Source organism: Pholcus phalangioides, unplaced genomic scaffold (assembly GCF_987345545.1).
Source record: "Pholcus phalangioides strain wild (caught in Gottingen) unplaced genomic scaffold, Ppha-v1.0 ptg000015l_1, whole genome shotgun sequence".
Taxonomy (NCBI): Eukaryota; Metazoa; Arthropoda; class Arachnida; order Araneae; family Pholcidae; genus Pholcus; species Pholcus phalangioides.
In genome coordinates this window covers 54,802,021-54,815,137 of record NW_028301608.1, presented here as the reverse complement: position 1 = coordinate 54,815,137, position 13,117 = coordinate 54,802,021, and the positions used below count along the sequence as shown (strand labels likewise).

Genomic DNA, 13,117 nt, shown 5'->3' with positions numbered 1-13,117 from the left:
TCTACGTACTCGCGGGGGCGCTACACGATATTAGGCAGGTTAACCAGTTTTTTTGGCTCTACAGTGTACATTATGCACACAATTAAAAAATAACACGTAAACATAACGGAATACATATACAGTATACATTATATGTACAGGGTGCGTATCACACAAACAGGGGGATATGATCATGATCATATCTTCTAATTAAAAAAAGTTTTTAACTAACGTGCGATACTCAGATATATCATTCATATTTCAAAGGGTTGCATAGTTATTAAAATAAAAAAATAACGTTTTATACAGCCCCCGAGTGACTCAAAATCCAAGTAGAAGGTTCTTGCCTTGTCTTTTCTGGTGCAAACAATAAAAATATCCATGCAAATATCCATGTTTCTGAGTATAATATTCACTGAGGTAATCGAAAACCGAAGGAAAGTAGGGGAAAAACAGCTCTAAATACGGAAAAACCGTTTTACCCGCATTTAACACTGTTCTTTTCCCACCTTTCTTCCGTTTTTTGAATTCGAATATATCAGTGAATATTACACTCAGAAACATGGATTGATTTTTTTTGTTGGCATCAGCAAAAACAGCGCAAGAACTTGGATTTTCGGGCACTCGGGGATTGTATAAAAACTGATTTTTTTTATTTTAATAACTATACAAACCCTTGAAACATGAATGATATATCTGAGTACTACACGTTAGTTGTAATATTTTTCTAATCGATCGGAAGTATACCTCTAGGATCGACGGTTCGCCGGTGAAATGCCATACTCCCGTTTGATATGCACCCTGTACAATCTTTACATAGCAACTGCTATGTAATAATATTTTCATTTCAATTTCAATGAACAATGTCATAATTCATGATAGATACCAAGACTCACAAGAAGTGTTTATATTTTCCCAGCAATGTGTGGTATACCACCGCAAGTGCCGCATGCCCGCCACAACGCCACCGAAGACACCTTAGACTTCGACGTAGAGGAAATCGTTCATTACCAGTGCTTCCAAGGGTACGATCCTCAAGGATACGCTTACGCGAAATGCCTTTTCCTCAACGGGACAACGCAGTGGTTTGGACTCGATCTTAGGTGCATACGTAAGTAAATCTTATTACGCTATATTGCTTTTATGGACTCTGATTAATATAATGTGATGTTTTGCTTTCGGATATCGATGTTTCGAGATGAAATGCAATCATCACGAGCAATGACAGGGTGACTCGGGGTCTCATGTATCAGGAGCATATCATAAGAGTAAAGAAGATCTCTGGAATTAATGTGAAGGAATCCATATAAATGTTCTTTTGTAACAACTTCCGACGGCGAGTGTTTGCCCTAGAACACGATAAGGGTCTCATGGGATAAATGTGCCTCACTGGCTCCTTCATTCCATGTACTCCGAGATGAGATTGATATGAGTGATTAATTCTCCACTTTTTCTCCCCTTTAGGTATTATTAATCATTTAATTATCCCTAAACCTTTTTTCCTCATATACGCTGCCGTACAAAAACTATCGAACGTAAAGTAATCAAAATACAGAATTAAGTAACGTCAAATCCAATTACCACTTTGATTTAATTTATATCACGGTAATGAGCTTAAGAGCAATTATTATTATTTTTTTCATGAGAAATTATTTCGTTATCTAGTGATGTTGAGAAATTTCCTTTCCCATTTTGTGGTTAGTTCATGCATATTTCCAGGGTCGTACTTGAGAAGATGTAAAAGGGTGCAGCTGCACACCCAACTACAAAATATTACAAATACAAATACAACGCCACAACAAAGCAAACTGCCCAACGAGGTGGCTGACTTAAGAACATCATGGATCCCCGAGCCATTTTTTGGAGGCCCTGCCTACTACTGCTACACCACACATGCACTCCTAATTTTGGAGTAATATAATTTAGAGATAGTGTTAGATAAAAAGATAAAAAAAAATAGTGGTACGTTAGTGGATAGGCAGGCACTTTAAATACGCCAGTTTGCAAAATTAATTACAATTTCAAATAAAGGATGAGACCCACAGTAGTGTTATTTCGAGACCTCTCTGCGAGGCCATTTCGAGTTCATTATTTTTCAGCAGAAGTTCTCGCACGCCGTAGAGGCTTCAAGTGTTCATCTGTGAGACAAACATATCAATTGCAGTAAAAAAACTGCCGCAGAGTGGCTTCGATCTCCGTTCTTCACTTTTGCCATGCCCTTGCTAGACAAGTTGCCACTTTGAATCCATCGCAATGCAAATCGACTCATGTTTGCGAAGGAGAAAATAACTTACTGTTTATTTTAATACTTATATAATTATTGTAATTTTAATTACAGAAAATACATGACTGTGGCGCCATGCATTAGCGAACTGTTGTTACAATTTCACAAACCGTTGCATTTGCAATTACATTGTATGCCCATTAAACGAACTAATTCTCTCATCTTTCTATCCATCGCTGTTTCCAAGCTAGGTCATTTCTAATTTAAAGAGTCCTCTCTGAAACACCCTGTATATCCATCCATACATGTATATTCTGCGTAAAATCCATAGGTCAAAGTTTTGAATTGTTCTCAGCCAAAACATATTTAAAAAAATGAGAGATTGTGCGTGTGATCTAAGGCCTCTTGCCTGGCCTCCTGTCAGGGACCCTTTTGTGGGGGCCATGCATACAGCTAAACATTTGCTCCTCCAACGGATCACAATAATTCCTAATCTCTATTCCATGTTAGTCATTTTTATTTAATTAGGATCTCTTGTGTCATTTCTCAATAAAGTGCTGTTTCTGCACGCAATTTAAAATAACCTCCGTTTTTTTGTTTTTGGTTTTGCAGCTATAAGTTGTGGACATCCTGGAGAAATCGAAAATGGTCGAAGAGAAGGCGACATCTTTACATTCACAAGTCGTGTGACATATCATTGCGACGATGGATACGAGTTGGTCGGGCGAGCGAATCGTTATTGCAACTCAAAAGGAGAGTGGAGTGGAGTCCTTCCTTCTTGTAGACGTAAGAATATTCCTCAATAAACAATATTCATTGATGAGTGACTTTCCTATTCAGACGAGTCTAAAGTTTTGAAATATTTGCTTCGGTGCATACGGGCAGTTTCTTGTGTATGTTTCATGTGACAGAAGCACATCATCAAAAGAAAAGTAACTAATAAAGGAGGGTGTGGAATTTTGGTATATGCCACATGGATAGATTATGCATTGCTTTATTTAACTCCATGTGAGATTTGAGAGACGTAAGATGAACACGTGCAACATCAACAAATACTAACCAGAGAGTGGGTTACTTTATGAGTGGGAGAGGGGAATTACATTTGAATATAATGCAGGACGAGGAATTCAAAATATTTATTTGCCATGATTCTGAAATGAAATACGATATTTATATTGGGAAAAATAGAGAAGCTATCGGCATTTAGTTGAAGGCACCCATAATTTCTTATGGACGATGCTTTATATTTTCCCCATGGTTTTTAATTTTCATGAAATTTGTTTTTATTTCAGATTACTGTGTTTTAGACTTATTGAAATCCATATTTTTATGAACATTTTTTTTCAGTCACCTAGTCAGGAAGTTTACTTGTTTAGATATTTTGCCTTTACATTTATAAATTAAAATGACGAATATGACAATTATCACTCGGAGAATATTAGTGTCCACGGGGTTCAACACTAGCAAAAAACAAAGAAAACTTATTATAAAATTAAATCAATAAAATATCCGCAAAATTTTAGACTCGTTCAAATGAGACTACAAAAACTTTTACACTTAAAAAAAGCATTTCGAAATGCTCTTTCAAGTTTGCGACTGAAAAGAAATGAGCCGTCTAGTTTCAAAAACAGGTGGATCATTTTTGACAAATTTTTCAAGAGAAACAAAAAATTAATTAATTGCGTTATTTATGAAAGAATTCTATCTTTTTTTTATAAATTATAATTAGATAGACAAATGTCTTGATCAAATTTTAGCTCGTTATAAATATTGCTTTAACAGAAAGAAAAAAATTCTTTTGGATCTATCTGGTTTCGCAACTAAGCTACGGAAGCTCGCTGATTTTGCAACCAAGCAATGGGACATATCTATGCCTACGCGCATCTTGATCTATTTGCTGGTTTTGAAACAGATTTCTTTACTTATCTGGTTTTGCAACCAACCGCTACTTTCACACCGCAAAATGAATAGCATATAGAGGATTTTTAAATGTTATGAGTTACCTACGGGTTAAGTCTGTAGGAAAACTTAAAACGGATGACAATCTGAAAATCGAAAAAAGGGATTTATCTAGTTTTTTTAAAATTAAATGACTCAAATACGAAACCATATTCTTTCTTAATATGAAAATTTGATATTCATTTGATTTAAATTTGAAGTAGAAGAAAGTTTAATTTCATTTCTAAACAAAACATATTTAAACCATACCCAAAGAAGCTGAAATTGTTCTAAAAACAGACTCAGAATAAAATAGTTACGATGTAAAAGGTGGAAATTAAAGCACGACTACTTGATGTTTCTCGTCTAAAGACTATATTCAGAATTAAAAAAAATATATATTCCTAAAAGAAAGAATATATAAAAAAAGCAATATGCAGGCCATGGTTTTCGTGCAAGAATAAATTACTTTTTTAGCGGATAAGGAAAAGAGCATCACCGTGGAATCTGCATCTTTGAAGTTTTTATGCTGCTTCTCGACTTCATTATTTTTTTGCTTTGAACAAGGGCTCTTTTATTTCGGGAGAGTTTTTTACCCGTAAATCAAAAATTTCTCTTTTTAAGTGCTCTCATATCTTTAACTTTTCTTTTGTTGCATCTTTTTACCTGGCAATTTAGGTGATATGCTTAATTTTTTTTTATCTTTAATAATTTATTAACAAAAAAAAATTCCTGAATTTATGTTTTATAAGGAAAAATTAACTTGAGGTAGAAAAAAAATAGAAATTCATAATGTACTTACTAAATTTGTATAATAAATCAGATTGTATCTAAATGGTAAATGATCTAATTTAGCGTGTTTAATTTATTATTTTATTCTTATCATCATGATTTCGATTGGATTAAGCCTTTGATGTATCAATTTTGAACTTAAATTTCATAGGAAAAATTAATCATAAGATTATAATGTTTCTTTAGTTCAGGGGGAAGTTAATTTTTGGGAATTACTTTATTGAGACAGTCTTTTTATTTATTTTATTTGCCATCAAATTTTTTTCTCCTGACCGTCCACCTTATGGGCAATTGATACGGTTTTATTCTCGAATAAATGAGTTGTATCGCAATATTTTTTTGATGGAACCTATCCAGGTATCCGTCTAATATTATGTACATTTTTAGTAAGTACTTCCATTCATTTTTCCTGAATTTAAATATATATCTGTTTATGTACACAGTCGAATTCCATTTTAATGAATTGCCTATAGCGAAAATCTCGTTTTAACGAACTTTTCTAATTCTCCCTCCCCCCAGATACGATACATTTACATGGGAACAATGCGAAAACCCTGGAATTCCTTTATAGCGAAATTTCGTTATAACGAAGTGGTTTATCAGGTCTCTTGGAGTTCATTATAGTGGCTAAGTAATCATGCGAAACTATCACTTAAATGCAACCACTTTTCAGTTTTCCCAGTACGTCATGGCCTGTACGTAAATTCGGGTTGTATACATAATAACACATTTTGCTATAAAAGGTAAACTAAATGAAAAATGTTATGAAGATAAAAACGTATATATTATTTTCAGTCTCGCAATGTTAGGTATCTTAACATTTAACATTATTAACATCGCTGATTGAGTTTGTTATCCGAGGCTGAAATTCCAGCAAAATGCCCAGTAAAATTAAGCTATTCATTTACGATTTACGATATTCAACGCTACGCGACCTGGGGGTTATTCATAATCACTGGTGAATGTGAAAAATTCGCAAAATTTTCCTAATTAACCACAATGGTCGGTGATTATGCATAATCACCAGATTTATCACATTTAGCATTACATATACACTCCTTGTGTGGCTCTTAATGTTATTGTTATTATTTTTTTCTTGCAGCTGTGCAATGCCCTCTACCGAGAGATGTAGCGAATGGAAGAGTCATCTACTCAACGTCGACTTTCAAATCCCTGGCCCGGTACGAATGTCTTTACGGTTACAAGCTAGAAGGGCCCACGACTAGAATGTGTTCCGCCAACAAACAGTGGAATGGGACCGAACCATTCTGTGAAGGTCAGAAAATGAAAAAAAAAATATTTATAATTATTATTACTTCTCTTTTTTTCCGTTGAAACAGTACACGTTCCAGACTCTATCCAGTTGTTATTTTCAGCCATAATTACTATTACTACTTACATACTTATGTGAGAAGATTATTTCCAAAAAGGAACATGTCTGATTTTGGTAAATGTACAGTAAAAGTAAAAAACGTATTCGCCCGGAATACATTTGCTTTACAAAAGATATGGAATTTACAAAAAAATAGTCCAACAGAGAACATGTAGGCATAACAGAATATTTAAAAACAATTTTTCTTGATCGTAATTCAAGAGAATTATTCACGTTTCAATTGTGGAAATGTACAGTTTTGAAAAAAAATTATTAAAAATATTAACAGTAATTTTTTATTAAAATTTGAGCTGTTCACACAAGTCTGTAAAATTGGAAATTTTTACGTCACCTGTTGATTCCAGAAGGTTCGACCAATCATAGGAAGGTGCCCTTACTGGCCTCTAATCATTAACATAAGAAACACGAGCATTCTACAGTGGAGCTTCCTATAACGGACACTCATGTTAGCGGATACCTCCAGTAACGGACACAGTGGATTTTGCTACCCATTAACGAACACTCATCATTAACGGACAAAATTTTCGATCCCAGGAGTGTCCGTTATCGAGAGATGAAAAATATCAAAATCGAAAAGATATATATCGAAAAGGTGTATATGTTTCCTTTTGATAGACACGACTAACTTTACATTGTAATTTCTACCAAAAATATCCAAGAGGGGGTATTATCTGGCAGCGCTTGTCATATTTGTAGACCGTTAAAATGTGCATTTCGAAAAAAAGTGTAGATGTTCCCTTTTGAAAACAAGCTCCTCACATACACCCAGATAAAAAAATATTTGATAATGGGACAAATAAATCAAAATGATTCCGCAAAATTACTTTGAAAATTCACGCATCCCTTCATTGAAATGCATCTGAAGTTTCATAATTTTCTGATGAGTACTTAAGGTCGTAGACAGTCAAGAAATACACTAGCTTCAATTACCGACATCCTCTTTTCAAACAACGATAATCATGAGGAAAAAATTCATGAGAATTTCATTAAAAAAATCGAGATGATATTTAATCATAAGAAATTATGGATAATAACAATGGAGAATAATGCATAATTTACATAATATGATTTTTTTTTTGGTTGCCTAAAAAGCGGAATACATTGAATTATGCGCTAATCGTTAATAACAATTGCAAAAGTGGCAAAAATTTCTCTTTTATGACAGAAACGAAAAACTGCGACGAATAAAAATCTGCTTCAGAGATTAATAACCTTATTAATATTAATTAATAAGAATAAAAGCAAAACTGTTTAATCATAATTAAACTGACTCGTTCCGAGTTTTTAATATTTTTAATGACTAATTGCGTCCATGAAACACTAATGAGAGATAAAACAAGGGGAATAAAACATTTACCCGAAACGCTAGCTGTTAATTTTTAAAAACAACTGAAAATGTAGCAATATTTATAATACTTTTCAAGGATTAAATTGAAGTCTTAAACCGCTTCATTTTTTCGGAGAAGAAACTATGATTATGAACTTATTCGAACTGCTTGGGTTCAACGATTGGATGCATAGATTTTCAGTCTATAATATGGGCTTTAAAAGTTTGCCCCCATCCCCTTTATAGAAACGTCCCTGAAGAATAAAAATTTACTGATGGGTAGTTGAGGATGCAGACAGCTCAGAACACGCCAAATGTAATTACTAACACTCTGTATTTTAAAGAGTGATAATCACGATGATAATGACGAAAAAATTCATAAGAATTCCATTTACCCTTTTAGACCCTGGTGCAGCAAGTGTATTTGTGGCTTGTTTTTCTCACTGTATAATTTTTTTTTTATTTTGGCCTCGGAGAGTTGAGCTCTGCCTTTAAGGATTGTATTGGTTTTGATTGTAAAATGATTTATAATAAAATTTTGTAATAACAGTTTGAAAAAATCTGTATGTGAATATGAATATACCCTGCATCATCTTGGCTGAAAAAGTTTGAATGAAGTGATTCATTTACCCACAATAAATATATATATTTGCTGACGTTTATGTTTTTAATGCATTTTTTGAGCATTAAAGATGCAGAAACATTTTGAAAATTGCAAAAAAATTAATGCTCAGCCCTGAAAGAGTTAGAACCAAAATTATATTTAATTATAAAAAAACAATAATAGTAGGAATAATTTTATGATAGAAACGCAAGGATAGATAGATAGATAGAACCGCTCACAACTCCGGACTGATGTAAAGCACCTTACTTCCGTTACCTCAAAAGAGGCAGCGTTGTGTCGGAAAAGTTGGCAAAGATTTGCCTGCAAAAGATAAACTGCAAAAAAATAAAAATACTAACCGAATGTTGAGATAAACAACTTCAGAATTGAATGAAGGAGAATTAAAGGGAAGATTTGTGAAAAAATCGAAACGTATTTCTATTTTACACTATTTACGCTACGCAGTCGTGTCCGTGAGCCGTAGTGAAGAGAAAAAGTGTCGAATGTAGTGCTATGGGATATAGTTAGCTCATCTCTGCCTCACACATATGCGGATGGGAAAGATAAGTTCCTAGGATGTCCAAACTTGTCAGTTCGGTATTAAGGTATCTGACAACGTTCAAAATGGAAGAATGCAAACGTTCATTTTGGAAGAAAATTTCGATTTTTGTTTTTTTATGGAAGCAACATTTTTTTTTTTTTTTAGGCCCAGTTTTGTTCACATGACGGCGACGCTAAAAATCAAAGTAACGTTCAATTTACTGTTTGTTGTGTTTCTAAAAAAATGAAACTGTGAATAAGAACTTTCAACGTGTTTTACGAATACTATTTTTGGCATTTTACATGAGTTTAAAACATGATTTCTAAAAATATATTCATTTTATTATTATAAAATCTTAATATGATATTTTGATATATATTATTAAGGTGTTTTACCAAAATCTCTCTAAGGTCTATCACATATATTTGTATAATTAAAGTGAATGAATTAATCACAGTTAATGTGCATTTCATTTGAAGTTTATTTGTAAATAATTTTCAGTTTAATATATAAATTAATTACAGTGAATTAGTAGTAATCACAGTTTTACAGTTATAAATGAAATTTCAAAAACAAATCGCGTGCACATCAACAAATTTGGCTATAAATTATGAGCATACACATACAATCCTTTGAATTTCAGTCCATATTCTGCTTCATCACTAGCTGAGTGTACTGTGAAAATAACAAAAATAATTCATAAAATTTTTTGCAATCGTGTTATATTACAGGAATATTGCAATAATTTATATCACAAGAAATTTATATATCACCGAATATTAAGGACATTTTGTTTAAAATTTGCCATAAAAATGAGTTTTTAATAGAAAATGAACCAGGTAGTCCAAAATTTATCACTGTTTTCACCATTTTGAGACACTTTCTACTATTAAAAAAACGTTGTTAAACTTCACTGTAGTACACTTTTATTTAAAAGTGACAGGGCAGGCAGTTGGAAAACTTAAGCGCCTTGTTGTATCCACTGAAACCATTAAAGTCTAATGATTTATTGGAATGTTGTCTGTATTTTTCTCTTAACTTTGTCATTCGTTTGACATGAAACGGCTCAAAATCTTTCTGTAATATAAAGGGAGATGTATCCAGAAAAAAACCCCGTGGAGGAAATAAATCAATCTGGTTCAAGTGACAGTTACTCATTGGAGAAATTTTGACTGGCACGAAAATTTAACTCACAATGTGGCTGTCTTATATTAGCGCATGCATCCATATACAGGGTGAACGTGACACGTTCTGCCAAACAAAAGGGAAGGGGGGGTCACAGACAAGCCCAAGTGGAACATACAACCCTATGAAACCTCTTCTATCTCGAATCGTTTTCCAGTTACGGGGAATAATCGATTATGAGTAAAAAATGTGTCTAGTCTGAAAAAATCTCAAATGTGAAGTTTCTGAGAGCCCTACATAAAAAATATGTACATGTTTGGAAAAAACAGAAAAATTCTGTTACACATCAATTTCATCGAACTATCTGGATTTAATAGCGAGCTACCAGAACTGAAATATAAGTAAAAAATCGAATCATCATCAAAATTTCTCATCACCAAATACACAAACGCCATTCTAGCTGCAATCGATCAAATTTACCAAAAACTCGTCCGTTACACCAGCTTTCGAAAGTGTACAATATATTGGTGATCTGTGGTTCAGGAGAAATTTAGTCTTGATTGCGATAAACATCACAGAAATCTGCGTTCCACGAAGCGCTTTAATAGCTTTTGGCAACATTTCACCCCAGTCTCTTAGCGCTTGAAGCTCACCATTAAATACATATAATCTGTAGATAGAGGAAAGGCACCTTATAGATTTTTCAATACAAAAGAAAAATGTTACCGAAATCTGTATCAAGAATTTTCGTCGAAAATCTACTTCGACAAACGCTGATTTCAGTGATGTAATTGTGAACAAAAGGCTCAATTTCTCCTGAACCAAAATACAGATATTGTTTATCGTGAGATCTTTTGAAAGCCGGTGCAATAAACAAGTATTTGGTTCATTTGACCGCTAGATTGTATCTAGAAGGGGTGTTGAGTAATTCGCGATGAAAATATTTTTGTTACAATTGAATTTTGAACTTTTCCAATCTTTCAGCGCTTGTACCTCGCTGTTAATTCCAGATATTTCGATGAAATTGATGTGAATTTATAGGATGTTTTCTGGTCTTTCAAAATATGTACATAGTTTTTGTGTACTGCTCTCAGAGAAACTTAACATTTGGATTTTTTTCAGATCAGACGCTTTTTTTTCTCATAATCGATTATTCACCATAACTCAAAAATGGGTGGAGATAGGGTTGGTAGAGTGCTTACTGTTTCACTTGGGTTCGTCTGTCATCCCCATTCGTATGGCAGAACATGTCAGGTTCACCCTGTATATAATGTTCTAACTAAAATGTTCATTAGCTGAATCCATAAGAAAAGATAAGAAAATTTCTGAAATTCCTCGAGGAACATCCAGAGAAGATAAGTAATCCGACTCTTCCAGCCACTACCAGTGACCTCGTTAAGGAGATGGCCACGTATTCACCGTGACAGCGCGCTGGTGGCACTGTTTGCAAGTGAGGGTCAGGATGAACCGTCATCTAATGAAGCCTAAAAATTTTTCAAGGTATTCAACAGTGCTGAAGAGTGAATTGGACTAGGTGGATTGAACTGTCCAAACGGAATAGGGGTGCTCTGCCCTTCTGTCATGCACTGCTTGATCGATTAAAATTTTAATATGATTTGCTGAACTGCAACTTTTAAATATGATTTTATAAACCTTTCCTTAATTCTTTATTATAAGTGCCCGTTGCATTTTGACTTTCACTTGATTTATTTGATTTTTCAATTTCCATATTTTTCAATACGATGCATTTTTGATAATAAATTCTGGGTTTTGCCGGAGAAGTCTGGGACTCCCTGGGGGCCGAAGTGCTTACGTTGCTTTTGGCGACAAACTCAGGTGCCCAGCGGTTTCTCTGGTTTCTCCAGTGGAATCTGTATTCGTTAGTCGAGGCAGAGAAACATGGGGGGAAATATTCATTAGCCAAAAAATTCTTAAGGCGAGGCGTTCGTTAGCTGAAACTATCACTATACTTGCAATTAATGGATTAAATTTATATATACAAACCCATTTTACTCTTTTGGGAGAAGAAACGTTGATGATGAACTCATTCGAACTGTTCAAGGCCACAATTGTTAGAAATTGTTCGAGTTTGAATTCACTTTGAAATGTACCGTTTCTCATCCCCAATTCAATCTCCATGTGGAGTCTCCGAGAGCAACAACAACAACTCACTCTTCACTGGAACTTGCATGACTGCATCATCGAACTGCAGAGTTTAAATTAAAACAGCATTGGAGTTTGTCAACCTAATTGAATGACTAGCTCGCCATCAGCCCAGCGAACCGAGTCAATTGTCACGACGCCGACGTTTGCAGATTACGCATGTCAACCGCAGAACAGCTGCTGCTGCTGATGGTTCAGCCATCCTTTTCTATTTGGAACCATCTCTTCACCGTCACCATATTTCATTCTATTTCTACATGACAATGGTGAGAAAATTTAAATACCCGCATATTAATTTCCGAATATCACTGGGAAAATGGATTCCGACTCCTTTTTAATATCTTTGCGGCTGTTTCAAAGATTTTTCTTCTATTATATATAGATTTATTTCCTCTCTCTCTCCGCCTGATCATTTTCTGGCACATTGGACTCGAGAAGAATCCTTAATGTGTCTTTTTGGTGGTGAATCTCGATTTTTTAACGTTATATCAGTATGAGTTCGCGGCGAACTCTCTCTACTACTATAATTTATTTCCATCTTTCTTCTTTTCAAAATAAAAAAAAGAGAGAAATGATTAATCATTTGAGGATTGTTTCTGGGTGGTGAAAAGATGTGGTTATTCATTTCACGGCCTGACTGCTGATTCAATTCTCTTTGCTCGAAGAATAATGATGGCGTGTCGAACGGAACGTTTACCTCTTGCAAACTATACGTTATAAGTTACAAATGATATTGGAAATGTATCTTTCGCGTATTCATTGTAGAGAGAAGCGAAACTTTTATATACACGTTTTTAACAATTTATTTAATCAAAACATTTTTCGGTTTTTTGAATTCATTATCGTATTATAAAAAATGTTTTTCTATAGACACGTCGCAGCAACAAGTGAAAATGCAGCACTGAATGCAAAGTTATTGGGGATCGTATCAAACGATATGCTTTGAATACATATAAGTGTACAGTATTTTATAGTATGAATAAAATCATAAAAAAATAATTGCTCCATGATAAATTATTTTGATCAACATA

At 34.0% G+C, this 13,117-nt stretch overlaps 1 protein-coding gene across 1 annotated transcript in view; it reads left to right on the top strand.

The window, feature by feature from the left end:
• The window catches only part of LOC149076248 (sushi, von Willebrand factor type A, EGF and pentraxin domain-containing protein 1-like), a 194,894-nt gene that overhangs the window by 160,239 nt on the left and 21,538 nt on the right, over positions 1-13,117 (top strand). The window contains exons 4-6 of the mRNA XM_089243819.1: positions 899-1,090; positions 2,816-2,989; positions 6,036-6,209. Coding sequence (XP_089099945.1) covers positions 899-1,090; positions 2,816-2,989; positions 6,036-6,209 — 540 coding nt within the window. The remainder of the gene's footprint in view (positions 1-898; positions 1,091-2,815; positions 2,990-6,035; positions 6,210-13,117) is intronic.